Raw genomic sequence first — 27,865 nt, forward strand, 5'->3', positions numbered from 1 at the left:
ATCCCAATCCAATCTAGTCCCACCTGCCAGCACCCGGCCCATATCCCTCCAAACCCTTCCTATTCATATACCCATCCAGATGCCTCTTAAATGCTGTAATTGTACCAGCCCTCACCACATCCTCTGGCAGCTCATTCCATACACATACCACCCTCTGCGTAAAAAGGTTGCCCCTTAGGTCTCTTTTATATCTTTCCCCTCTTACCCTAAACCTATGCCCTCTAGTTCTGGACTCCCTGACCCCAGGGAAAAGACTTTGCCTATTTATCCTATCCTTGCACCTCATAGTTTTGTAAACCTCTATATGGTCATCCCTCAGCCTCTGACACTCCAGGAAAAGCAGCCCCAGCCTGTTCAGCCTCTCCCTATGGCTCAAATCCTCCAACCCTGGCAACATCCTTGTAAATCTTTTCTGAACCCTTTCAAGTTTCACAACATCTTTCTGATAGGAAGGAGACCAGAATTGCATGCAATATTCCAACAGTGACCAATAGTTTTGCATCCAATATTACTGTATCTCAGAACCGAAACATGCTGAAAAATGATTGATTGAGAGGGTGTCCTGAACGTAAAGAAGGGAATGATAATGGTGGTAAATAAAGAGTAAAGATGTAAAATAGATTTAAATAAAGTTATGAAAAGGAGAAAATGAGCTGGTCTGACCTGTATGTGACTTTGGATCTGCAGGTTGACTCTTAATTGGCCTCTGGGAAATTATGGATGGTCAGTCAGTGTTCGCATAGCCACTGCTATCCATAGCCCATGAACAAATATAAAACAAACCTTTATGCAGTTCTTTCCAGACCATAACCACTCACTGCAATATTTTTGTTCTATCTCTATTGCCCCTTTAAATCTGTTGCGTCTTGTTCTTCTTGTCACCAATGGAAACAATGTTTTCCCCATTAACTTTGTCCAGGTCCTCATGAATTTGAATACCTCTGGCAATTCTCCTCTCAGCCTTTAGTTTTCCAAAACAAAGACCTAACTTCTTGTCTTCAACCAATTTGGTTTTTCATCTCTGGAGCTGTCCTCTAAATCTCTTCATTTTTTCACAACTTTCCTAAATTGTGGTGCCCAGAACTGGACTCTGTACTCCAGCTGAGACAGAACGAGTGTCTTACTCAAATGTAAGTTCATCATACCTCGTCATTCTTGAGTTTGAAACATTAGTTCTGCTTTTCTCCACAGATGCTGCTGAACCTAGTGAGAATTTAATGTTTTCTGCTATTAGTTCAGATGTCCAGCTTCTCCTGTACTTTGGCTTTGCGTAATTTGAAAATAAACTATTCGAGAGTCAATTTGTTTTAACTTTGTACTGTCAATAATGTGAGAAGTTCCACCATAATGGGTGTGCCATTGTCTTCTCTTGCAGTTCGCTCTTTCGGAACAGAGGATAGGCCTACGGACAGGCCAATACCACCTCGTGATGAAGTATTCGAGTACATCATATTCCGGGGCAGTGATATCAAAGATCTCACAGTGTGTGAGCCACCAAAGCCTCAGTGTTCTCTGCCTCAGGATCCTGCTATTGTTCAGGTGAGTTAAGGTGACCAGTGGGGAAGATGGCTGCTGCTGTGTGGGAGATTGAGATCACTGATCTCTGGTAAGCTGGTGAGTGACTTACTATTGCTTGGGATTTCTGTTCCCAGTGGCTGTCTAGTTTCCCCCACTGAAAAAAACTTTGCAGTTTACTGAGTACAGGAATGTACTGGCTGTTTTGATCAAATCAACCTATCACCTTTTATTGAAGTAAAACAAAGAACTGAGAGAATGCTGGAAATCTGAAACAAAAACAGGAATTGTTGGCAAAATTCAGCAAGTTTGGTAGCATTTTGAAGAAAAAATAGAGTTAACATTTTGGATCCAGTGGCCAGCTTCTTTTGTTTGCCCAAATGAGAATAGTGATGCCTGCAATCGATGCTCGTAATGTACCCAGCAAAGATTTGATTACTTGAAGTTAAGGATGAATTGGTTGTTCTAGTTTTTGCCTTTGCAGTGAGAGTCAAGTGGCAAGTGATGGCTATTCCATTGTAGCTTGTATCACAGGCACGCCATTCTCTCTCCTTGTCACAACAGGCATGTTAACCTCCCCCTTGGGCCCTGTAAGCAATCTTTCGTCAATGTCTGCACTGTGTTTTGCAGACAGGAATGATGAAGGGCTTTTGCCCGAAACATCGATTTTTCCTGCTCCTCTGATGCTACCTGACATGCTGTGCCTTTCCAGCATCACTCTAATCTTGACTCTGATCTCCAGCATCGGCAGTACCCACTTCCGCTTTCATACAGTTAGGTGTCTGATTTGTGGAGGCATAAGTTTGGAAATTCACCCTCAAGAATTAAGGTGGGCAAAAAATACTTAAAATGTTTCAGCAAACATTGTGAAAAACTGGTCTGATATACTTGCGATCAGATATACTACGTACTGTCGAGCTTATCTGCATTCCTCTGAGATTAAATCTAGTCGTTTCCATTCTATGTAGTTTCGTTTAATGGGGATTGTATTGCTGTGATTTTAACTTGTTGTGCATCTCTGCGGAATGTTGTTTGCACAGATCAGGAGCTCATCAGTGCCATCTTGAGGCACCATTGGATGCAGCATCAGTGCAGTTCAGGGGTAAAGATGGTCAAACCTTGTTAAATTTTGTGAATTTCTTAAATGTAATAACTATTTTTGAAGTTTGTACCCTTTAATGATGTCCCTTAATTTTGTTAAATGCTATGGACATTCCCTTTAAATACAATTGCATCCCAAGTATGCTATATGAAATCGCACAGATCTTTACCTCGGATATGGAAATTAAGTCTCCCAAGTTCCTTAACTGATTTGGACTTTGGACTTAGGAAACAGCATAAATGTTGAGATGTTTGCACTTACTAACTAACCACTTTACTTAATATCTATTATTTCATCCCCTCAGACTGTGGATATGTAGAGTTTCTGACTGAACCTTCACTGTTCTTTCTAATGGTTATGTGTGGTGACTGATATTGGCTGAGATTGTGGCAGTTTGCTAACTTAGAAGTAAAAGAAAGTTCATTTGGCCCATTGTTTAGATAGTCACAAATAAATCCAAATGGGAATTCAGAACATACTTCTCCCAGTGCTAAGAATGTGGAGCTCACTACTGTGAAGAATATTTAATGTGAACCGTATCGGTATATTTAAGTGGAAACTAAAAAGGCTTCGAAGGGAGAAATGAATGGATGGTTATAATGGGAGGTTTACATGAGAAATTTAAAGGAGGCAAGTTGAAAGAAGTGTAAACATTAGCCTAGATTGGTTGGACTTAATGACCTGTTTCTATGTTATGTAGCCAATCTACTCAGTCCATGTGTCAGCTTGAATACAACACTTACTCAGTTTAATGCCATTTTCCATCTTAGTCCATTGCTGTATGTCCAAGTTGTTCTTTAACTCTGCCACTGAAGGTCTCTGTCTTTTTAAATAGTTTGCCTTAATTAATGAACAAATTAAACAAAAAAAACCTGGTACAGAGAGTGTGGCGCAAGGAAGACACTGAGGGGGGGCTTGGAGGAGAACATGTAACTCTAGCATTTCCCAGAATCTGTTTCCCTTCTTCTAGATTGTAGTGGTCATAGGTTTGAAAAGTGCTGTAGAAGGAACTGTGTTGACTCTTTGCAGTGCATCTTGTGGATGCTACACAACACTGTTACTGAGCATTAGTATTGACTGAGTGAATGATTATTGACTGGTACCAGTCGAGTCGGATGCTTTTGGCTTGCTAGTGTCAAGCTTCTTGAGTTGTGTTTGTTGGAGGATTTTTTTCTCCATCATACCTTTAGTTGGTGAGTTCCGGCACCCATCGCCCTCTAATCACTCTCCAAATTACTGTGTCCCTTAATTATTGACTATTCAACATCTGTTTATTTGAAGGAGACCAGAAGCCTATCTTCATTCAGTTTTGGACTTAAATGAAATGAAAAATAACAAACGCATTATTCCTAACTCAAGAAGATGCTTTACATGTGTTCACAGGTCATTATCCAGCTAAGTGCTCCCACCTTGATTACATTAATACTTATTTCATTAACATCCCTTTGCCAAGGGAAACAGGCCTTTCTTATCGACTTAATTTAGATATCTTCCTATTTTATACAGCTCTTTGTTCTGGGGGAAAAAAAATGCAAGCCTGCACAATTTTTCTTCATAGCTAAAACTCTCTACGTGGCAGCATTCTCTCAAATTTCCCTTCTATTCTGACCAATGTGATCATATCTTTCTTGTAATGCATGCATTTTTTGGTGGAGGGTTGTTTTTTTTGAGACTGAAGGCCTGTAAGCAGTGGAGTGCCACAAGGATCGGTGCTGGGTCCTCTACTTTTTGTCATTTACATACTTACTAGATTCATATCCAAGTAATTTAAGTTTGCAGGTGACACCAAAATTGGAGGTGTAGTGGACAGCGAAGAAAGTTACTTCAGATCACAACGGCATCTTGATCAGATGGGCCAGTAAACTGAGGAGTGACAGATGAAGTTTAATTCAGATAAATGCGAAGTGCTGCATTTTGGGAAAGCAAATCTTAGCAGGACTTATACACTCAATGGTAAGGTCCTAGGGAGTGTTGCTGAACAAAGAGACCTTGGGAGTGCAGGTTCATAGTTCCTTTAAAGTAGAGTTGCAGGTAAATAGGATAGTGAAGAAGGTGTTTGGTATGCTTTCCTTTATTGGTCAGAATATTGAGAACAGGAGTTGGGAGGTCATGTTGCATCTGTACAGGACATTGGTTAGGCCACTTTTGGAAGATTTGCATGCAGTTCTGGTCTCCTTGCTATTGGAAAGATGTTGTGAAATTTGTAAATCTTTTCTGAACCTTTTCAAGGATGTTGCTAGGATTGCAGGATTTGAGCTATAGGGAAGGCTGAATAGGCTGGGGCTGTTTTCCCTGGAGCATCGAAGGCTGAGGGGTGACCTCATAGAGGTTTATAAAATCATGAGGGGCATGGATAGGATACATAGGCATGGTCTTTTCCCTGGGGTGGGTGAGTCCAAAACTAGAGGGCATAGGTTTAAGGTGAGAAGGGAAAGATATAAAAGGGACCGAAGAGGCAACTTTTTCACACAGAGCATGGTGCATGGATGGAATGAGTTGCCAGAGGAAGTGGTGGAGGCTGGTACAGTTGCAATATTTAAAAGGTGTATGAATAGGAACAGTTAGAGGGATATGGGCCAAGTGCTGGCGAGTGGGATTAGATGAGGTTGGGATATCTGGTCGGCATGCACAAGTTGGACCGAAGGATCTGTTTCCGTGTTGTACATCTCTATGACTCTATAACTGCGGCCTAATGAATGATTTTTTTATCAGAAACTTATATTTCACTCCCCTTACAGATGCTGCCAGACATGCTGAGTTTTTCCCAGCACTTCTGTGTTAATTTCACCTCATCATCAGTGTTTTTGTTATAATGTTTTATACAGTTTTAATAAACCATCTTACACTTTGTCTCTTTTACTGCCTGACGTCATGAGTAATCTTGTTTGTCAACTTCTCCAACCTTCAGGGATCTATGAACATGAGCTCCACAGATCCTCTGTTCCTCTGAACTGCTCTAATTCTGAACATTTCATGTGCATTCTCTTGTCTTGTTTGTCCTCAAATGAACTAAGCTACACTTCTTCAGATTGACTTAACGTTGTCACTTTCCTATGCATCTCACAAGTCATTAATACCTTCTTGCAGTCTATATTTTGTATTGTTTTCAAGCTTCTTGATCACCTCCCTTACTTTTAAGCCAGTCATTGCTTTTACCATGCTCACACGAGACCTAGGATTGAATCTTGCGTCACAGACGTAACAGTCACAAATCACTCTTTGTCCGTTACATTTGCCTTCTAACACTGAACATTTGGAATGAACTTACTGCTCCCTGTTAGATCCTGTGAGCATTGACTTTCTGACCAGTTTGCAACGTCAGATGCTGTCAGAAACCTTGCTAAAATCGTTATAGACCTCATTAAATGTAAGGTCCTCTTTGCTTGCCCAAGAGATTCATTTGTTATTCAGATACAACCATTCCTTGACAGATTTGTGCTAATTGTCCTTGATTAATCTACACCTGTCTAAATGACTTTTTTTTTGTTCTTCAGAACAAAAGCTTCCTCACTGAGAAAACTACTTGGCCATGAAATAATTGAACGTGATGGAGGAGAGTGGAGTGTGCAAGCTGCAAACTGATTCTTCAGCACTCCATGGCTGTAATACTACATTTTTGTTTCTTTGCCTTCACAGTCTTCACTTGGCTCATCCTCAAGCTCTTCTTTCCAATCTGTGGGTTCCTATCCACCGTTCAGCAGAATGCCAGCATATAGCCAGTTTGGGCCAAGCCCGCTAGTGACGCAGCAATACAATGCAGTTGGCGTTGGTAAGTTTTTTTTTGTAGCAAGTTAGTAAATGAAAGTGTCATCCATATTAGAAATGGTTCCACCCACTGCTGCTGCTTCCTCCAGTGTGGCACAAGGGAAATTCTGCATTTTCAAGGCCATTCTCCTTTTTCAAGCCTTAGGCCAGATGTATCTGCTCAGTTAGATGTACAAGATCTATTGACATTATTTGAAGAGCGGGCATGTTCTGCTGTTTATCTCTTGGTTGGCACCACCAAAAACAGATCATGTATTTTGTTTTTGTCAGGGAGCTATTGTGTACAGATTGACTGAAATGACCCTTCTTGAAAAATAATTTATTGGTGGTAACATTTTAGGTTTGCTCAGCATGCTATAAATGTTATATGAATGCCAATGCCATCATTTTTACCAGAAACATTGTGACTGATGCCATTGAACAGGTCCAAGCATATGTTGGGTGAAATTTTGCTTTAGAGTCATAGAGGGTGGCACGGTGGCACAGTGGTTAGCACTGCTGCCTCACAGCGCCAGAGACCCGGGTTCAGTCCCACCTCAGGCAACTGGAGTTTGCACTTCTCCCCGTGTCTGCGTGGGTTTCCTCCAGGTGCTCCGGTTTCCTCCCACTGTCCAAAGATGTGCAGGTTAGGTGAATTGGCCATGCTAAATTGCCCGTAGTGTTAGGTGAAGGGGTAAATGTAGGGGAATGGGTCTGAGTGGGTTGCTCTTCGGAAGGTCAGTGTGGACTTGTTGGGCCGAAGGGCCTGTTTCCACACTGTAAGTAATCTAAATCTAAGTAATCGAAGAGTCATAGAGATGTACAGCATGGAAGCAGACCCTTCGGTCCAACCCATCCATGCCGACCAGATATCCCAATCCAATCTAGTCCCACCTGCCAGTACCCAGCCCGTATCCCTCCAAACCTTTCCTATTCATATACCCATCCAAATGCCTCTTAAGTGTTGCAATTGTACCAACCTCCACCACATCCTCTGGCAGCTCATTCCATACAGGTACCACCCTCTGCGTGAAAAGGTTGCCCCTTAAGTCTTTTTTATATCTTTCCCCCTCACCCTAAACCTATGCCCTCTAGTTCTGGACTCCCCGACCCCAGGGAAAAGACTTTGCCTATTTATCCTATCCATGCCCCTCATAATTTTGTAAACCTCTATAAGGTCACCCAGAGCCTCTGACGCTCTAGGGAAAACAGTCCCAGCCTGTTTAGCCTCTCCCTATGGCTCAGATCCTCCAACCCTGGCAACATCCTTGTAAATCTTTTCTGAACCCTTTCAAGTTTCACAACATCTTTCCGATAGAAAGGAGACCAGAATTGCATGCAGTATTCCAACAATGGCCTAACCAATGTCCTGTACAGCCGCAACATGACCTCCCAACTCCTGTACTCAATACTCTGACCAATAAAGGAAAGCATACCAAAAGCCTCCTTACTATCCTATCTACCTGCGACTCCACTTTCAAGGAAAGGTCTCCAAGGTCTCTTTGTTCAGCAACACTCCCTCGGACCTTACCATTAAGTGTATAAATCCTGCTAAGATTTGCTTTCCCAAAATGCATCACCTCACATTTATCTGAATTAAACTCCATCTGGCACTTCTCAGCCCATTGGCCCATCCTGTTGTAATCTGAGGTAACCCTCTTCGCTGTCCACTACACCTCCAATTTTGGTGTCATCTGCAAACTTACGAACTGTACCTCTTATGCTCGCATCCAAATCATTTATGTAAATGACAAAAAGTAGAGGACCCAGCACCAATCCTTGTGGCACTCCACTGGTCACAGGCCTCCAGTCTGAAAAACAACCCTCCACCACCACCCACTGTCTTCTACCTTTGAGCCAGTTCTGTATCTGAATGGCTAGTTCTCCCTGTATTCCATGAGATCGAACCTTGCTAATCAGTCTCCCATGGGAAACCTTGTTGAACGCCTAACTGAAGTCCATATAGATCACATCTACTGCTCTGCCCTCATCAATCCTCTTTGTTACTTCTTCAAAAAAACTCAATCAGGTTTGTGAGACATGACTTCCCACGCACAAAGCCATGTTGACTATCCCTAACCAGTCCTTGCCTTTCCAAATACATGTACATCCTGTCCCTCAGGATTCCCTCCAACAACTTGGTCGTGGTCAGGCTCACCGGTCTATAGTTCCCTGGCTTGTCTTTACTGCCCTCCTTATACAGTGACACCACATTTGCCAACCTCCAGTCTTCCGGCACCTCACCTGTGACTATCGATGATACAAATATCTCAGCAAGAGGCCCAGCAATCACTTCTCTAGCGTCCCATAGCATTCTCTGGTACACCTGGTCAGGTCCTGGGGATTTATCTACCTTTAACCATTTCAAGACATCCAGCACTTCCTCCTCTGTAATCTGGACATTTTGCAAGATGTCACCATCTGTTTCCATACAGTCTATATCTTCCAAATCCTTTTCCACAGTAAATACTGATGCAAAATATTCATTTAGTATCTCCCCCATTTTCTGTGGCTCCACACAAAGGCCGCCTTGCTGATTTTTGAGAGGCCCTATTCTCTCCCAAGTTACCCTTTTATCCTTAATATATTTGTAAAAACCCTTTGGATTCTCCTTAATTCTATTTGCCAAAGCTATTTCATGTCCCCATCTTGTCCTCCTGATTTCTCTCTTAAGTATACTCCTACTTTCTTTATACTCTTCTAAGGATTCACTCGCTCTATCCCTTCTATACCTGACATATGCTTCCTTCTTTTTCTTAACTAAACCCTCCATTTCTTTAGTCATCCAGCATTCCCTATACCTACCAGCCTTCCCTTTCACCCTGACAGGAATATACTTTCTCTGGATTCTTGATATCTCGTTTCTGAAGGCTTCCCATTTTCCAGCCGCCCCTTTACCTGCGAACATCTGCCTCCAATCAGCTTTCGAAAGTTCTTGCCTAATACCGTCAAAATTGGCCTTTCTCCAATTTAGAACTTCAACTTTTAGATCTGGTCTATCCTTTTCCATCACTATTTTAAAACTAATAGAATTATGGTCGCTGGCCCCAAAGTGCTCCCTCACTGACACCTCAGTCACCTGCCCTGCCTTAATTCCCAAGAGTAGGTCAAGTTTTGCACCTTCTCTAGTAGGTACATCCACATACTGAATCAGAAAATTGTCTTGCACACACTTAAGAAATTCCTCTCCATCTAAACCTTTAACACTATGGCAGTCCCAGTCTATGTTTGGAAAGTTAATATCCTCTCTCATAACTATCCTATTATTCTTACAGATAGCTGAGATCTCCTTACAAGTTTGTTTCTCAATTTCCCTCTGACTATTGGGGGGTCTGTAGTACAATCCCAATAAAGTGATCATCCTTCTTATTTCTCAGTTCTACCCAAAAAACTTCCCTGGATGTATTTCCGGGAATATCCTCCCTCAGCACAGCTGTAATGCTATCCCTTATCAAAAAGGCCACTCCCCCCCCCCCCCCCTCCTCTCTTGCCTCCGTTTCTATCCTTCCTGTAGCATTTGTATCCTGGAACATTAAGCCTCCAGTCCTGCCCATCCCTGAGCCATGTTTCTGTAATTTCTATGATATCCCATGTTCCTAACCATGCCCTGAGTTCATCTGCCTTCCCTGTTAGGCCCCTTGCATTGAAATAAATGTAGTTTAATTTATTAGTCCTGCCTGCCCTGACTGCTTGACTCACTTCTGTTCTCAGCTGTACCCGTCTCAGATCGATCTCTTTCCTCACTATCTCCCTGGGTTTTTTCCATATATTGTTACAATAAAGGAATGGTCATAGTTATCCTCCTCTGGATAATAATTTCATTTACATTCTTGAAGTTGCGTAATGAATTGAACTGAGATTTATCAGCAACTGTTGAGAGTGAGGTTTGGAAAATGAGATACATTGATTTCAGTGTGTTAACTGTTGAAGATTTGTGGTTTTCCCTTAGTTTAGGAAATCATTTTGTTTTTTCCCTTATTGTTCTGTCGGACGCAGCAAGGTCAGTACTTGCTGCTCAGCTAGAATTACTCTTGAACTGAATGCCTTGCTAGACAATTGTGGAGTGTATTTAACCACATGGAAGCCTGACCAGTAAGGATGACCAGTTTCCAGCCCTGAAGAAAATTAATGAGTTAGTTGGGTTTTTACAATGTGATCATTTCATGGCACCATGAATGCAATTAACTTTTGTTTCCACATTTTTATTAGTTGAATATAAAGTTCACCAGCTGTCACAGTGAGATTCAAACAGTATGCCCTATGAGCCTGGCCCTGTGGATTAGTAAATGAGTAATATTGCCCCCATTCTACCCTTTTTCTCAAATACATTTCCACGCAAATGAAACATATTAATTAAAGGCCAGATAATTAACTGAAAGAGTTAATATATTTTTATGGCTTAGTACCATCTCTGTAATGTATGTGATGCATGTTCATCCAACACGTGCTTATTATCATCAGAATTGTCCAGGAAGTAGTCCCAGTCTTCCAGCGTTTAACTGTTCTCCATTTATTGAACTGCTGTAAAATAGCCTTATTGTCACCCACTATTGATGCTGTCCAGGGATTCTTAAGCCCTTGGCTTCAATTGCAAACTTTGCTATAATTGAACATTAATTCAGCAATGAGATGGTCTTCATCCTAATCTGGTATCATTGGTGGCCCCCAATTTATAAACTTATGTATCTTTATACTTAAAAACAAAATTCCACGTTAATAATAATTATTTTAAAGATCCGATATGTAAATATTTGCTCATATTTCTGGCTATTTTGTGCTGTATTGTGTTCCAACTTATATCCAAATTTACTTCGGACTGTTCTCTGGAACGGAACCTGGAGACTACTTGTGTGTGAGTAGTTATCACAGGAGTTGTCATATGAAATTGTAATGCCATCTGCTCTGCAACTTCCTGAAGTGTAATCTGGTATTTTTGTTAAGGCAGATCATCTCAAGTGGAATTTATGATGATCCCAACTGGACTTGACTGATGTCTTCACATGGGCGGCACGGTGGCACAGTGGTTAGCACTACTGCCTCACAGCACCAGGGACCTGGGTTCAATTCCCGCCTCGGGCAACTGTCTGTGTAGAGTTTGCACATTCTCCCTGTGTCTGCATGCGTTTCCTTTGGGTGCTCTGGTTTCCTCCCACATTCCAAAGCTGTGCAGATTAGGTGAATTGGCCATGCTAAATTGCCCATAGTGTTAGGTGGATTAGTCAGTGGTAAATAAAGGGGGTGGGTTTCTCTTGGGAGTGTTGGTGTGGATTTGTTGGGCCGAAGGGCCTGTTTCCACACTGTCGGTATCTAAACATTTGAATAGCAGACCGAATTCACCATTTCAGCCCTGGCTTAAACATTTGAAATTCATTATTGAAACATAAACAATGTGTTCCCCTATGTAGCAGCCATCTGACCTTCGTGGCGATACTTTGTTTAATATTCCCCAAATAGGACTGGAGTTTCAAAGGCGGTCATTATGACACAAAGAGGTTATTTGGCTCATCAAACCCATGCTGCCTACCTGTAAAGAAATCCAGTCAGTCCCATTCCTTTTAGGATTACTCATCTCTGCTTCCACCACCTTGAGGCAGTCTCCCCCAAGGTCGTTACAACACTTAATTTTTTTTTCAAACAAAATCCATATATTCATCCTGCATCTGTGCACAGGATCTTGTAGGTTCTTTCATACTGTGTCATCAAGTAATGGGAACAGTTTTTTCTGTGTAATAACATCTCAAATGTCCCACATATTCCTTTGCCCCAAGGTGCTGCAAAACTCAAAACTTTGCTAATTGTTGCCAGCAGACAGATTTCATGGCAGCGACCTGCTGTCAAATTAAGAATCTGAATTAAAATGTAAATCAGGAAGATCTAAGAATAATCCAATGCCCTATCTCATCTGCACAATGAATAAACTGTATTGAAAAGCAGAAAATTGTGTGTGTTGGCAGTCTGAAATATAAACAGGCAATGCTGGAAATAAGTTTTTAGCAGCCTCTATGGAGAGAACGTAATGATTGCTGAACTTTGGATTCTGATAATTTTAGATCCTAATCTCATTCTTAATGCCAGTGTTATATTTAATTTTGTTTTTGTATTTTTGTAGCCCATGATATTTGTGCAAATTGATTTAAAATAAATAATAATTAAATATTCAAATATCCAAATGATGATGATGGTAACTGGAGAGTGTCAAATATGTTGTTCGTGGGTCTTTCATTTTTTGTAGAGACAGTCAAGGTGATGGTGTCATCGGTCCTCTATTGTGTAAAAGTGAATCTGTTTTGAAATGACAGCATGTGTTAACCTAACAATTTTGTTTCCATTTCTCTTCGCTGTTTCACTGATGTTGTAACCCTTGAAGTTTAATTAAGATTAGATTACTTAATTAAACTTAATTGGCCCTTCGACCCAACAAGTCCACACCGACCATTCCCCTACATTCACCCCTTCACCTAATACTCCGGGCAATTTAGCATGGCCAATTCACCTATCATGCACATTTTTGTTTGGATTATGGGAGGAAACCGGAGTACCCGGAGAAAACCCATGCAGACACGGGGAGAATGTGCAAACTCCACACAGAGAATCGCCTGAGGTGGGAATTGAACCCGGGTCTCTGGCGCTGTGAGGCAGCAGTGCTAGCCACCGTGCCGCCAAATAAGTAGTTGTTGTTTGTATTGAAACCAAGATGGTGACTACTACCAAGCCCCTTCACCTTTGAGGCCATCACAGTTAAAAACAATCCATTTCTCATCCATTTATGGGTGTAAATCTACATTGTAGAAACACCTGGCTAAGCTATTTGTTCCTCACCTTCCCCAGGCCACAGGAGAGACATTTTTGCTTTGGCTGAAATTGACTAACTTTGGAATTGAAGCTATGATGCCTCACTTGTGTGGACCAATGAGGCTGCCCTAATTGTAGGGTTCAGCAAATGCACAGGTACCAATCGTAGCAATCTTCCACTCATTTGAGAAATGATTTCTGCATTTGGATAAATACATGATTTGGAAAGGTTTGGAGGGATATGAGGTAAAAACAATGACTGCAGATGCTGGAAACCTGATTCTGGATCAGTGGTGCTGGAAGAGCACAGCAATTGAGGCAGCATCCAAAAAGCTTTGAAATCGACATTTCGGGCAAAAGCCCTTCATCAGGAATAGGATATGGGCCAGGAGTAGGCAAGTGGGGCTGGGTTAGTTTGGGATTAGGTTTGGCATGGACTGGTTAGACTGAAGAATCTGTTTCCATGCTGTATGATTCTATGAACAAGGCTGTTGCAGACACCTCAACCTAGTTGCATGAGGTTACAACTATCTTTGATCTCCAGTTTGTACCCACCTTTTTAATAGTTGTGCAGCAGTTGCCAATTTCTCTTTGGAAATGACCAGTGGGATGGATTCAACATTGAACAGGGACAAAATAACTTGGTTATATCATTGAAACACCACCTTCTACAGTGTCATCTATCAAGGAGGATGATATGATTATTATCTTTAATTTATGTGGAAAACAGCATTTGCATTTTGGTGCATCTCTTCAGAATTTGTGTCTCTCCTGAAATTCCACAGTATTTAGAAAGTTGTTGTTATTGAAGGAAATGAAACACCCTAACCTAAAATCTTTATTTGCAAATAAAGCAGCCTTTTCAGAGGAGTTTGAGACTTGTCAATTTGATGTAGACGAATGATCGCAGTTTGCTAGACTTTGCCAGTGTAACAATAAGCAAGAAATGGACCTTGGTTTGTGAAACTCAACAATCCCCAAATCTTGTAAAGCCCTGTTTGTGATTTTTCCTGCTAATAATCTAAGTATGATCTTCAGATTGTGTGAGAGATGTTTCAGTTCAAAGATTCAAAACGTGGAATGATATCATTGTTTTGTGTCTAATAGGTGAGGGTTCACATTCCTTGAATCTGGATTTTACTTCTGCAAACAAGTTTTACAGCTTAACATAAATCTTAAGAAAGCTTGTCTGTCAAGTGGAGGAATGGTGTTTTGCTTTTCATTGACTGTATTAATGGATTCTAATGTGGCAGTGATGGCGGGATCTTTGTAATGTTTTGTCTTTTTTTAATTCTTCCCCTTGTTTTTGTTACTGGACACGAACAGGAGGTCCCTCGTCATCTTTCAACAGCAACAAAACCAGCTTTGCATCACTTACACAGACCAGCTCACTGGCTTCGACCGTCAAACCTGATACAGGTTCACTGAAATTGCAGTTAGCTTTTCAGGGTAAAGTCTTTCACATATTGAAATTAAAAAGAAAGTAACTGTGAACTTATGTGATGAAAGTACCCATTGAAAAGTTGAGAAAGGGCATCTATTAAAGTTGTTGTATATTTCTAACTCTGTATATTTCCAATTCTATATAATCTCCCCTGCAGGCACTGAAATGAGCATTATAAAAATGCACCAGGGCCCTCTGAAGTGATCAGCATATTTTGACCACATTTTATGCCTGGTATGCTTTTTCTTGCTGGGCTTTCAAGAGCTGAGCATTCATAACTATTTTGCTCAATGTGGTCTTGCACACAACAGAGTGATTGAAGTCTTCAGCCACTTCTTTCCATAGTGATCTTGGTGTTGACCCTGATGTCATCTACACCTATTACTGGGATGATTGGATTGAAATTGGTAATGGGAATCCTGCTTTTACTTGTTTTTCTTCTGCCTAACCAAAAGACCCCAAGTGTTAACTGAATACCCTGATTGGAAATAGCTAACCCAGTACAAATGCAGGAGCAGATTTAAGAGCTTTTAGGTTTGCAAAGCCCAAGTAAAGTTTGAAACCAGTACACTTAACTATCTAAGACATTCCACGAAGCATCCGTGTCAATTTTTTAATGTTTAGCAAGTTAATTTCTTGCAGGTGGCTGAGATGAATTGTCTCGAGATTGCAAATACAGTCGAGTTTCCACAACTGTAGTTAACTGTACTGTCATTTTATTTGTGAGATTTATAAACTTCTACAGCTTTTAATTTTGTCAGGAATTTCATAAGACCAACTGAACAATGGGACATGAACAATTTGAACAAATCTTAGTATTGTATCAAGTCCCAAACTGTGCGTAATGACTTATCCCTTCTAAAACAGAACTTATGCAGAAAGTTATGGTTGTTTTATTGCAACGGTGAAAGGGTACAGGTGTGTGATCTCATGAAAGAATTAAGATTTAAGACTACAATAAGTGAGCCAAAGAGATGTTTGATTTTGTTGGCTACGAGAGGCTGTCGAAATGGAAACATCCTTGCAATGAATAATGGTTGATCTGAGGCAATGTTCCTGGTTTCAAGCTTACTGTCCTGTACTTTTGAAATAAAAAATGCAATTCTTTAGTATGTTGACTTTGGAGGGTTCTTAATTAGGTTGGCACTTGGAATAAAGCGAAACCTAATTCTTTGTGTATCATCCACCTTTTAAATCTACTGTCTTAAAAAAAATCCACTTTCGATACATCCTGTTTTGCAATCTACCGTCTCAGCCCAAGCCTCTCTCTGAGATCAAGTTCTATAGTATCTGGACTCCCAGTTTCATGCCAATTTTTCTTCATATCTGAACTTCTCCATACTTGTCCTCTGACCACTGCAGCATTGAAACTATGCTCATTAAAGCTACAAATGACATCTTATGTGGCTGTGATCCGAATAACCAATCTCTTCTCTTCCTCCCCTACTTATCTGCAGTTTTTTAATGCAATTGGTCACACCACCACCTTCCATATCACTTGTCATAGTCCCACAATCACGTTTTAATATTGTAACCACCTGACCCCAAAACCTTTTCAGGTGACAGTTTTTGAATTGTTCCCTTCAGTTAACCATGCTCAAAGTAGTACTATATGGTGAATATATTTTATGCAGTGGGAAAGGATAAATGGGAGTTCTTGGGCAGAGAAACCAGAATCTCTTACAGGCAGTTCCTATGTTTCCTATTCGCTGCTCATGGACATTGGCTGCAGCTTGGGAAGCTGGTGTCTGCTCTTCAGGTTTGTGATCAAGTGGGGAAGCCTTAAAGGTGAATGAAACTTGGTGTATTTATAGATTTAAAACTTATAATTCTGGAACCTTAGAGACACAGCCTCTTGTGAGCTATCATCTATTTTGGCTACAAATGTTTGCAATGTACCATTTGTGTGTGTCTGGTTCTCTCTAATGCAGGCTTTTGGTGCATTCTTTTATAGGCCGATCGAGCCCAAAACTGGATTCAATGAGGAAAAGTCCAACAATGGAACAAGCAGTGCAGACAAATACTTCTCAGGGCCCTGTGGGCAGGAGAAGTCCTGTACTAGCCAGACCTCTGCCCTCAGTTCACCATCACAAACCAACAGATTCTCATGATGCAAGAAAAGGTAAGAATCAAGTTCATGTCCAACAGATAGTTGCAGTCTAAAGCAAACAAGCTAGTCCCAATTCTTATTCATTCCCTGTGTTTATATGCGTGTGCTATATCTGTTTGGAATGAGCATAAATTTAGTAAACTGCTCCTATATAACAGTACTGTTTACAGTGGTGATTATGTGGAGGTTCATCTGCTATGAAATGAATGAAGTCATTCACTTTCACTGATCACCAGAATTAATAAATGCGTTGGTTTCCTTTGTTTCAATTTGCTCATGGAATATGGGTGCCATTGGCTGAGCCAACGTTTTATTGCCTATCTCTTGTTGCCACTTGAACTGACTGGCTTGCTGAGGCCATTTCAGATGGCAGTCACAAGTCAAACATATTGTTATGCATCTGGAGCTACACGTGGACCAGACTGAGTAAGGATAACCTTGAAGGACTTGAGTGAACCTAAAAGTTTTTATGATAAATGACAATGGTTGTATGTTTTGCGTAGTGGCTCGTTCTAAATTTCAGGTATCATTGTTCAAAGTTTATCATCTGTCATGGTGAGAGTCAAGTCCTTGTCCCCTCAGCATTGACATGGGTCCCTGGATAATAAATCCAGTAACAGTACGACTAAATTTACCACCTCCCCCCCGCCCCCCTCCCGTATTTGTTTTGAGTTGATGCTTTTGTTTTTGGTCAGTGATAAATCTTCACTCAACTATGCTAAGTCATTGTTCTCAATCTACTGTAGCTTGCATTTATGTTATGAATTTTATCCTCCTTCCCATAGGCTAACACATACTTTAATTTCAACAATTTAAGAAGCATTCAAGGATATGAGAGGAATTATGGCTCCGTTTGAAGAAAGCAGATTTAAGTTACTGATCTTGAGCAGATATAATTACAATTGTGAAGGATTGTTTTGGCTTCTATATGTAAAATTGGGGGGTTTTGTGTGTCGGTGACAATGGCATATGACAAAAGGATTACATGATGCTCTCAAAAGGGTCAGAGAAACCATCTTGAGTTGCTTTGAATCTTTGACATATCTGTGAACCTATCGAATCTTCATTTGGTATCTGGTGTTGAGAATGCACCAGGATTGAAGTTGATATTTGTTAGATTAATATATTGACCTTCTTTTGATTTCTATATAATAATTAAATGAGAATTTATAGCTTTGGATGTAGAAGATATAAATTGGTTTAATCTTGATATAAAATAAACCTGAGGTGTTCTGCTCAGTGGTTTTGAGAGTCTGTGAACCAGCAGTTCTTTTGCTGTTAACCCTCTTGTATTAGATTTTGAGGTTTAAATATATAATTGCTTTGGTATTAAAATGCAGGTCCCAAAAAAGACTTCGAAAATGACATTGACCTAGTTGGAGGCAAAATTATTTATGACAGTTTTTTGTTTTGTTTTAGTTTTTGAATCTCAGAAAGTTCTACGGCCAGAAAGTGATCTCTTCAAGAATGAAAATCGGGAACCAAACAGGAGGCCATCAGGTATGTGTCTTTGTTACCATCTAATAACCATTTCTTTGTTCTCTGACCTAATTCTGTTGGGTATCTCTGAGAGTGAGAATGTTGGTCCTGCTGAGTTTGGAGAGACCAGTAGTGCTGGGTAGTACATGGGAATGCCCTTAACTTCCTGGGTGTGGTCTCAGGGGAGATGGCCCTGATTGCTCTTTACTTGTACATGTACTATAACAGCTAAAATCTTGCTTCAGTACAATGTTGTATTCAGCGTAAGACTGCATTTGCTGACACCTAGGAGTATGTATGGTAACAACAAAATCTGAAATAAATTGAAATAAAACGTGATATGAACTTAAATGCTTACAAATGACTTAAGAAATGAAAAAATATTTTGGTGAAGAGAAAACAATTATTACATTGTGTATAATTTTAATCGGGTTTATATTGTGCACGGTCATTTAAAACAAATCGGAGGTGAGCATGCACAGTCTTAATTTATCATTGGATGGTGTCAGCAGAAGCACACTTTCAGTATAAACTCAGTTTCCAGATCAGCTTTTAGACAGATCGATAATCGAACAATCAATACTTTGGTCTATGTCATCTTTGGAAGTTTTAATGTGTCCTATTGAGATTTAAATCTGATGGTATTTCGTATTTTAAGTAACTCCTTTATTCAAAAAGTATTGGATTACACATATAGCTATGAGAAAAACTTAAACTTCTTCAAGAAAGGTGAGATCAGGTGAGATGTTAACCTAAAAATTGACAAAAGAAATGGGTTTTAAAGAAGTTTTCAAAGGTGTGTTGAGATTTGGGAGTGTTTTAGTCTAGCTACAGCTGTTTCAGTTAGAAACAATCTTCACAAGTGTCCAACCTTATATGGTAAGAAGCGATTTGTCATTAATGTCTGTAAAGTGTTGATGGTTACTCAGGATATCAATGCCAATAATCTCTTTCCAAGTTTGGCTGGTTCCAATCTTCCCCCACCTGGCGATGTCCAAAAAGCATTTTTTTCCCTTATCTTTCATGATCTATTTAACTTTCATCACAGTCAGAGTCTGTGAACCCACGTTTTGAATTCCAAGTGATCACATGAGGTTGATTTTTTTTTGTTAAATGTGTTTTTTTAAAAGCATGTCATTTGTACAGAAAAATTACATAAATGTAATCACTACTTAACAATAAAACTGACTGGAAATTGCTGTTTTCAGGTAGTAATGTGGAGCTAGTTGACAGGTTTAAACAAGGTACAATGAAGTGCCAAGAACAAGATGCATTTAGAAAAGCCAAAACCAGCAATGACTGTTTGGAGTTAGAGAAACATGGCAAGTAATTGCAATTACTTATAAACTTTTTAAGAAGTTTTCCAGTTTGAATAAGCTTGGAAGTGCAGGATGTTTAAGATCTGTAGCTGGCCTCTTGGCTTTTGATGACTTGTCAAAATTTAACATTGGTGCAGGAAAAGAGTGGTTTTAATTTTAACTCTTAAAAACATTAAAGATTAATGTTCTTTCTATTTAATTTTAATAAGTTGCTCAAAAAAAATTAGGGGGAGGGCTGGCCATTATTTCCTGAACTTAAATGAGATACTTCACAAACATATACTCCTGCTTTTGTTGTTGCAAATATTTACTTTATGACTTCTCAAAATATAAACAACTTTTTAGTATTTTAATTTCAAGTATCTCCTTTCCTGGGTGCTTGATGAGAATTGATTGCTCAAGAATCTGATGCTGATATACGAATTTGTCAAGTATTGTTGTGCCTTATAGCTAATTCCCATTCTGACCACCTCCAGTATTAACAAGTGGGTATTTCTAACGGGGCCACTGCAAGCATCAGGAGTTTATCACCTTTTGTCTTTGATTTCAGTAGTTGCTGTAATATGTTTCCCTTGTCCATGTCACTGACTGGGAATTGACTTTTAAGTCCTTGAGTGATTCCATGTTTTGACACCAAGTTTCAAGTATTTTTAATTTACCTTTGAGAGATATAGGGATCAGCAATAAATGCTGGCCCAGCCAATGATTCCTATGTTCCCATTAACAAACTTTTAACCAGACCTTTGTGGCAGGTAGAACTTCAACCTGGAACTACTAGCCCCGAGGTAGGGATCAATGTTACCTGTAAGCTGTGCACATGCGCAGCTGCTCTGATGTTCCGCACACTAATTGCGACATTGACTTCCAGTTCCACAAGTTGTTGCTGTGTACTAACCTGAGACGCACACAGCTGTTAAGAAAATTAGAGGGAACGTTGGTAAAGATGCTACCATTGTTCCACAAGATCCTTTATTTTATAATGTAAATTTCAGCAGTTGCCATGGTGGTTTTTGCATCCTTGCCCTGAGTGCTTTAGCCTAGAACTCTGGATTGCAAAATGAGTGACATCCACCACTGCACTGTCTGGGTGTATGATTAGTTGAACTAATTAACAAAGTTTGGGTAAATGTATTCTTTCAATTCGATTCAACTGTCTTTTGAAACCTGTGGCTGTTTTATCATTGTATTATGTATAAAACTGAGAGATCACTACCTCAGAATTTCATAACTCTTTGTTGTATTAACTGTGGAGACCTTTTTTTTTTCACCTACTGTGCTTCCCTGGATAACACATCCCATTTCGTGCAAGTGTACCTATGCAGTTGCAAGAAAAAAATTCTTATCACTTAAATTTTGAAAATTATTTTGAAAGCATGCTACCGTTGGCAGACACTGTGAGCACACAATCCTGATTTGACTGATTTTACAATTTGCCTGTTGTTTGTGGACAAAGTGAGCTTTGGGATGACCTTCAAGATTTCAGTTTAATCTTTGTTTTGCGCTGTGATTAATTTTGATCTGCCTATGTAAGGATTGTGTGAGGTGAGATAGTCAATGAGTAAAATTGCCCTTTGGATCACGTGTCCATCCACAGGTACATGTTGACTTGGTTTATGTATTTACACGGTGCTGGATGGACTCCTGTGGACAGAATAAACTTTAACTGAAATAATGGGCTGCTGGATGTATCTTAAGAAACCACATCTTTATCGTAATCTTCAAAGATTTAACAGTGGGCACTTGCTTTCTACACTTTCCTGTTCAAGAGTCAACGAGTCATACGGCAAAGAAACAGGCCCTTTGGCCCACCATGTCTATGCCGACCAACAAACACCAAACCCCACTAATCCCATTTAACTACACTTTGTCCGTAGCCAACTGTGAGTCAGCATTTTAAGTGCTCATTCTGATGCTGCTTAAATGTTGAGAGAGTACATGCCTCCACCACCCGCTCAGGCAGCGCATTCCATATATCTACCACCCTCTGGGTGAAAAAATTCTTTCTCTGATCTCCTTTAAACCACATACTCCTCACCTAAAACTTAATGCCACCTGGTCTGAGAAGTCTGGCATTGGGAAGAGATTCTCATGATCTACTCTTGTCTATGACTCTCATAATTATGTACACCTCAATCAGATTCCACCCCCAAGCTGCGTCTGCTCCAAGGAAAACAAACCCAGCCTATCCAATCTCTCTTCATAAAACTTTTCAACTCATTTAATATCCGAGTGAATCTTGTCTGCACCCTCTCCAGTGCAGTCACCAATGTGGAGACCACTATTCCGTCTCCGGCCTTACCAATGTTTTATAAAGCTGTAACAAGATTTCCTTGCTCCTGTATTCTACACCCTAGCTAATGAAAGCCTTCACCATCCTTTTCACTTGTGCTAACCCCTTCAGGGATCTTTGGACTTGTATACCAGCTCCCTTTGTTCTTCAGTACTCCCTAGGGACCTACCATACATTGTGTATGTCCTTTCTTGAATAGACCTCCCAAAATCCCATTGCTCTGCTCATTTTATCAGCTGATCAATATAATCTGCAGACTAATTTTTTATCATCTGCAAACTTATGAATTAAAATGTTCTACTTTCACAACCAAGTCCTTAATGTACATTACAAACAGTAAGTGTCCCCGCCTGATCACAGCCCTCCACCATCACCTTTTGTAAGACAAGTGTAAACTAGTTTGCCAACTTGCCTTGTATCATGTACACTTCTACCTTTGGACCAGCCTTACATGTGGGACCTTGTTAAATGTCTTACTGAAGTCCATGTAAAACTTATCAATTAGACTACCCTCAATAAACTTAGTCACCTTTTCAAAAAACTCAAACAAGATCCTCAGACAGTATCTCCTCCAACAAATCCTTGCTGACTATCCCTGATCAATTTCCATCTTTGAGTATTGTTTAATCCTATGCTTCAGAATTTTTTCCAGCAATTTCCCCAACACTGACATCAGACTAACTGGTCTGTAATTACCTGGTCTATCCCTGCTGTCCTCCTTGAACAAAGCAATCACATTATCTGACCTCCAGTCATCTGGTGACTGGGACCAGCAAAGTATTAGATATATCCACTAGGGCCCCACAGTTTCCTCCCATGCATCCCATAGCAGCCAGTGAAACATGTCATCAGGTCCTGGGGATTTCTGAACTGGCTTCTTGATGCACTAACATTTCTTCTATTTGTTATCAGGCGGTCAGGCTGTCAGGCGAGGCCGTGGTGGGAGCCGAGGAAGGGGAAGATTCACTGTAAGAAGAGACGGCCCAATGAAGTTCGAGAAAGACTTCGACTTTGAGAGTGCGAATGCACAGTTTAACAAAGAGGAGATTGATAGAGAGTTCCAGAATAAGCTGAAATTGAAAGGTAATGTTTCCTTTTCTGAGTTCTTATGTTTCACTGAGGCTGCAGTTTCCATACAGCATTGTTCACAGCTAAGGCTCTTGGTATCTTTACTGCATATATCTGTTGTTATTAGTGCCCAATGACTTAGACTTGTCTTTATCATTCTGACTCCCATATACTAGCCACATGGGAAAACCAGACAAAGTGGCAAACATATTCAAAGGTTATGATGCCCAAGCATCCAAGGCTAGGAGCCAGGTGTTGGAAAATGAAATTAGAATCATCAACAAAGCACAAGTCAGGAATGTGATAGAAATTCCCCACTTGCTTAGATGGATGCAGCTCCAACAACACTCTAGCTTGACACCAACCAGGGTAAAACAGCCCACTTGATTGACACCACATCTACAAACAATAAATTCCTTCCGCTATGGCAGCTCAATCGCACTAGTGTGTACTATCTACAAGATGCACTGCAAAAATTTCCTGAAGATCTTTACAAACCCACACCCACTGCCATCTTGAGGGAGAAGATCAGCAGATAGATAGCAATCACCTCACCTGCAAGTTTCCCGTAAGCTACTCTCCATCCTGACTTCTAAGTGTATTGCCATTCTTTTGTTGTGACTGGGTCAATGCCAGGACTCCTGCATTAACACTGAGCAGCATGAAAGGAGAGTTCTGTTGCAGTGTTAAAATGAGGCTGATTCTTGTCTGCTGTGCTATCTTAATGAGACATTAAAGAAACCTTTTTCTCTTCTTGACGTGGCCCACATGTAGTAAAATATATTTACTACTTGTTTTTCCCAGAACTGGGTTTTCTCTATTGCAAGTGACTGCAGGTCATTATGTGGTACTCTGGGATGTCTTGATATTGTGAAAAACTTAGACCAGGTGGTATGTTTTAAGGAGTTTCTTGAAAGAGGAAAGTGAGGTGGAGAGCACTAAGGAAAGAGATATTGAAAAGGTGATGGTGAGCTACTGCCTTGAAATGCTGCAGTGGGGAAGGTGTTCCAGAGCTTGGACACTAGCAATTGTAGACCCAGACATCAGTGGTGATGCAATACAGCTCAGAGCAAGGATATCTGTGGATTGTGGGTGTGGTGAAGGTGAGAGATCGGGAGGACTGAGGCTGTGGAGGATTAGAATTTTAAAATCAAGGTGTTACTTGATTGAGGTTATGTAAGTCTGCAAGCACAGATTGTTAGGTCAGTGGAACTTGGTGTGAGTTAAGACAGGCAGTTGAGTTTTAGATGATCTCATATTTATGTGGGAGATCAATCAGTAATGTGTTTGAATGGTTGAGCCTACACAGAAGGTAGCAGCAAGAGTAGGTAATTGAACCCTTCAAACCTGCTTTGCCATCCAGTATGATTGTGGCTAATGGTCAAGCTCAAAGCCTTAACACCCCCTCTCACTTGATCCCTTTAGCCCTAAGTTATATCTACCTCCTTGAAAACACAATGTTTTGGCCTCAACCACTTTCTGTCGTAGTGAATTCCATGGGCTCATCACTCTATGGGTGAAGTAATTTCTCATTTTAGTTGTAAAAGGTTTACCCCTTATCCTTAAACTATTGATATCTGGATTTGGACTTCCCCAACATCAGGAACATCTTCCCTCCATCTAACCTGTCTCATCCTATTAAAATTTTATAGGCTTCAATGAGATCCTCCTCATTCTTCTAAATTCCAGTGAGTATGATCCTTGCTAACTCAATTCCTCCTATGTCAGTCCTGCCATCCCGGGAATCAATTTGATAAATCTTCGCTGCACTCCCTCTACAGCAAGAACATCCTTCCTCAGAAAAGGAGACCAAAACTGCACACAGTATTCTCGGTGTGGCCTCACCAGTGCCCTGTATAATTGCAGCAAGACACCCTTGTTCCTTTCACCATGACAGCCAACAGTTTGTCATTTTTACTGTCTGCTGCACCTGCATGCTTGCTTTTAGCAGCTGGTGCACAAGGACTCCAGATCTTGTTTAACATTTCCCTATCTTCATTTACAACCATTCAAATAATTTGCCTTCCTATTTTTGCTACCAAAGTGGACAAACGCACATTTATCCATATTATACTGCATCTGCCTTGCCACACTCTCAGCCTGTCCAAATCACACTGCAACATCATTGCATTCTCCTAACAGATGAACCTTCCATTCAACTTTGAAATGTCTGTAGATTTTAGCTTAGTCTTGAGAAATGAACATGTGGGTAGGGGTGGTTCATCAACAGGTGAAGTCTTTGAAGCAGTAACAGTTACCCTTCATGATGATGCATATATGACTTCAGGAGCTTATCTCTTCTTCAAGTATGATATAATTATCGCAAACAGTTTGACTTAATGTTGGACTGTTGCCAGGGAGAAGGATAGTGTCAATAATTGTGGAATGGAGTTTGGAGCATGGACTGTAAACAGTAGCATCCATCTTCACATTACTTATGAGGAATTTCTGCTTCAGCAGTATTGTATGTTAATTTAGCAGTCTGATAATTGAGCAACAATGGAGGAGTTGCATGGTATTGAGGTCAAGTTGAGTATCAAGTTGAGTGGATGTGAGAACCACTGTCTTTAAATGATGCTGCTGAGGGGCAGAATGTGGTTGCAAAGCAGACAAGTGTCAAAGATCTATCCGTGGCAGATACCAGAAGTAATAGTGATGAGAGCAAGAGGTGAAACTATTGTAATTGATTTTCTGCATGACATGGAGAAATGTTCGAGGAGGCTAATGTGGAATCAACAGGATCAGAAGTTACAGGTAGTTAAAAAGGACAAGGAGCAAAAGTTTAGGTTCTGGTAAATGACCAGGTAATCTGTGATTCACGTCTGTTGAGAAGAAATATATTGAGTAGGATATCATGGGGAACACCTCTGCTCCAACTTAGTGTCCACCAGGAACACTTGATATGACCTTGATTTAATATTTCATCCTGAAGCTGGCAGTCTGACAATGCAGTACTCCTCGTTAGTGCACCACAATGTGTGTGCACAAGTCTGTCAAGTGAAATTAATAGCTGAAAACGTGTTGCTGGAAAAGCGCAGCAGGTCAGGCAGCATCCAGGGAACAGGAGAATCGCGTTTCTTCAGGACTTATGCCCGAAACATCGATTCTCCTGTTCCCTGGATGCTGCCTGACCTGCTGCGCTTTTCCAGCAACACATTTTCAGCTCTGATCTCCAGCATCTGCAGTCCTTACTTTCTCCTCAAGTGAAATTAATAACCTTTTTGGCATTGAGGATCAGCCCACTGAGCCATGGCCCACAGTATTGTATATTCTGCTATAGACTGATCAGGACTAGGCAAGTTGTTTTTGGGGATTGATTAAGTAATTTGATGCAAGGGCTTTACTGAGTATTGTTATTTGTTGATTGGAGAAACTCAATTGTGGTATATGAACTTTAGAATATGTGTCAATGCTGATAGCCAAATAACTACAAACTACTTGGAATGTTCACAAAACATTTGTTCTGTCTGGTCAGTACTGTTGTTCCCTTCTGCTTGAATCACTCAATCTAATCCTTCTTGCTCCTGTTTCTTTTTAACATTCCTTTTATGCACACGGTATCATTTTATTTTTAGTGATTTTCAAAAATTGTTCCAGGAATGAGTAACTTTAGTTCTGAAGATTGATTGAAGAAGTTGGGACTGTTCTCCTTGGAGAGAAGAGGGATGAGAGGAGATTTGATAGAGGTTTTGAAAATCATGAGTCAGCTGGATAAAATAGGGAGAAGCTGTTCCCAATTGTAAAAGAAACATGAATAAGAGGGCATTGATTTTAAAGTGATGTGCAAAAGAAGCAAGGGAGATGCGAGAAGAAGTTTTTTTCACACAATGAGTAATTAGTGTATGTAACACACTCCCTGGAAATGTGGTGGGCACATGTTCAATTGAGGCATTCAAGAGGGACATTGGATAGTTATTTCAATAGAAATGGTGTACAGGGATTTGGCAAAAGACGGATTGGCATGAAGTAATAGAACCAGTGCAGACATGATGGGTTGAAAGGCCTCCTTCTGTGCCGTAACAACAATTTCATAATTTTTTTTCAGAAATCTTTGTGGCAGAGAATTCTGCATTCTAACCACTTGTCCCACTGATGACATCTGTTTTTCAATTAGCCTTGTGCTTACTCCAGCAAACATAATTCCAAAACTTAATCTGTGTGTGTATTTTAACTGCTGTTTTCAAATGTTGCAGTGACACAGATGCAAATATCCTTATTGCAAATGGGAAAGTTCCTCAGTTTCCTTCACTCAACTCTTACCAGTTGAAATGTTAAAGCTAGGTCCTGTTTACTTTCTCTGTTGGATGGAATAGATCATAGTCACAGAGATGTACAGCATGGAAACAGACCCTTCGGTCCAATTCATCCATGCCAACCAGATAACCCAAGTAGTCCATTTGCCAGCACATGGCCCATATCCATCTAAATCCCTCCTAATCATATACTCATCCAGATACCTTTTTAATGTTGTAATTGTAACAGCCTCCACCACTTCCTCTGGCAGCTCATTCCATACACGTACCACCCTTTGCGTGAAGAAATTGCCCTTTACGTCCCTTTAAAATCTTTCCCTTCTCACCTTAAACCTATGCCGTCTCGTTTTGAATTCCCCCACCCCGGGGAAGAGACTTTGTCCATTTACCCTATCCATGCCCCTGATCATTTTATAAACTTATAAGGTCACCCCCTCAGCATCTGACACTCCAGGGAAAATAGCCACAGTCTATTCGGAGTCTCTCAATACCACAAATCTTCCAACCCTGGCAACATGCTTGTAAATCTTTTATGAACCCTTTCAAGTTTCACAACATCCTTCCTGTAGCAGGGAGACCAGAATTGCACGCAATATTCCAAAAGTGGCTGAACCAATGTCCTATACAGCCACAACATGACCTCCCAATTCCTATTCTCAATGCTCTGACCAATAAAGGCAAGCAGACCAATGACCTTCTTCACTATCCTATCTACCTGCAACTCCTCTTTCAAGGAACTATGAACCTGC

The 27,865-nt window shown here is 40.5% G+C and overlaps 1 protein-coding gene across 4 annotated transcripts in view; it reads left to right on the forward strand.

The window, feature by feature from the left end:
- Positions 1-27,865, forward strand: part of LOC122558193 (protein LSM14 homolog A-like) — a 93,055-nt gene that overhangs the window by 57,157 nt on the left and 8,033 nt on the right. For 2 of the 4 annotated variants that reach the window (XM_043706512.1, XM_043706511.1), the window contains exons 2-8: positions 1,376-1,539; positions 6,254-6,386; positions 14,480-14,602; positions 16,552-16,719; positions 18,127-18,207; positions 19,395-19,508; positions 22,708-22,878. In XM_043706512.1, the coding sequence (XP_043562447.1) occupies positions 1,376-1,539; positions 6,254-6,386; positions 14,480-14,602; positions 16,552-16,719; positions 18,127-18,207; positions 19,395-19,508; positions 22,708-22,878 (954 nt within the window). The remainder of the gene's footprint in view (positions 1-1,375; positions 1,540-6,253; positions 6,387-14,479; positions 14,603-16,551; positions 16,720-18,126; positions 18,208-19,394; positions 19,509-22,707; positions 22,879-27,865) is intronic. The other 2 variants (XM_043706514.1, XM_043706513.1) reach the window with 1 other exon arrangement.

The sequence above is a fragment of the Chiloscyllium plagiosum genome, chromosome 17 (assembly GCF_004010195.1).
Source record: "Chiloscyllium plagiosum isolate BGI_BamShark_2017 chromosome 17, ASM401019v2, whole genome shotgun sequence".
NCBI classification, from domain to species: domain Eukaryota; kingdom Metazoa; phylum Chordata; class Chondrichthyes; order Orectolobiformes; family Hemiscylliidae; genus Chiloscyllium; species Chiloscyllium plagiosum.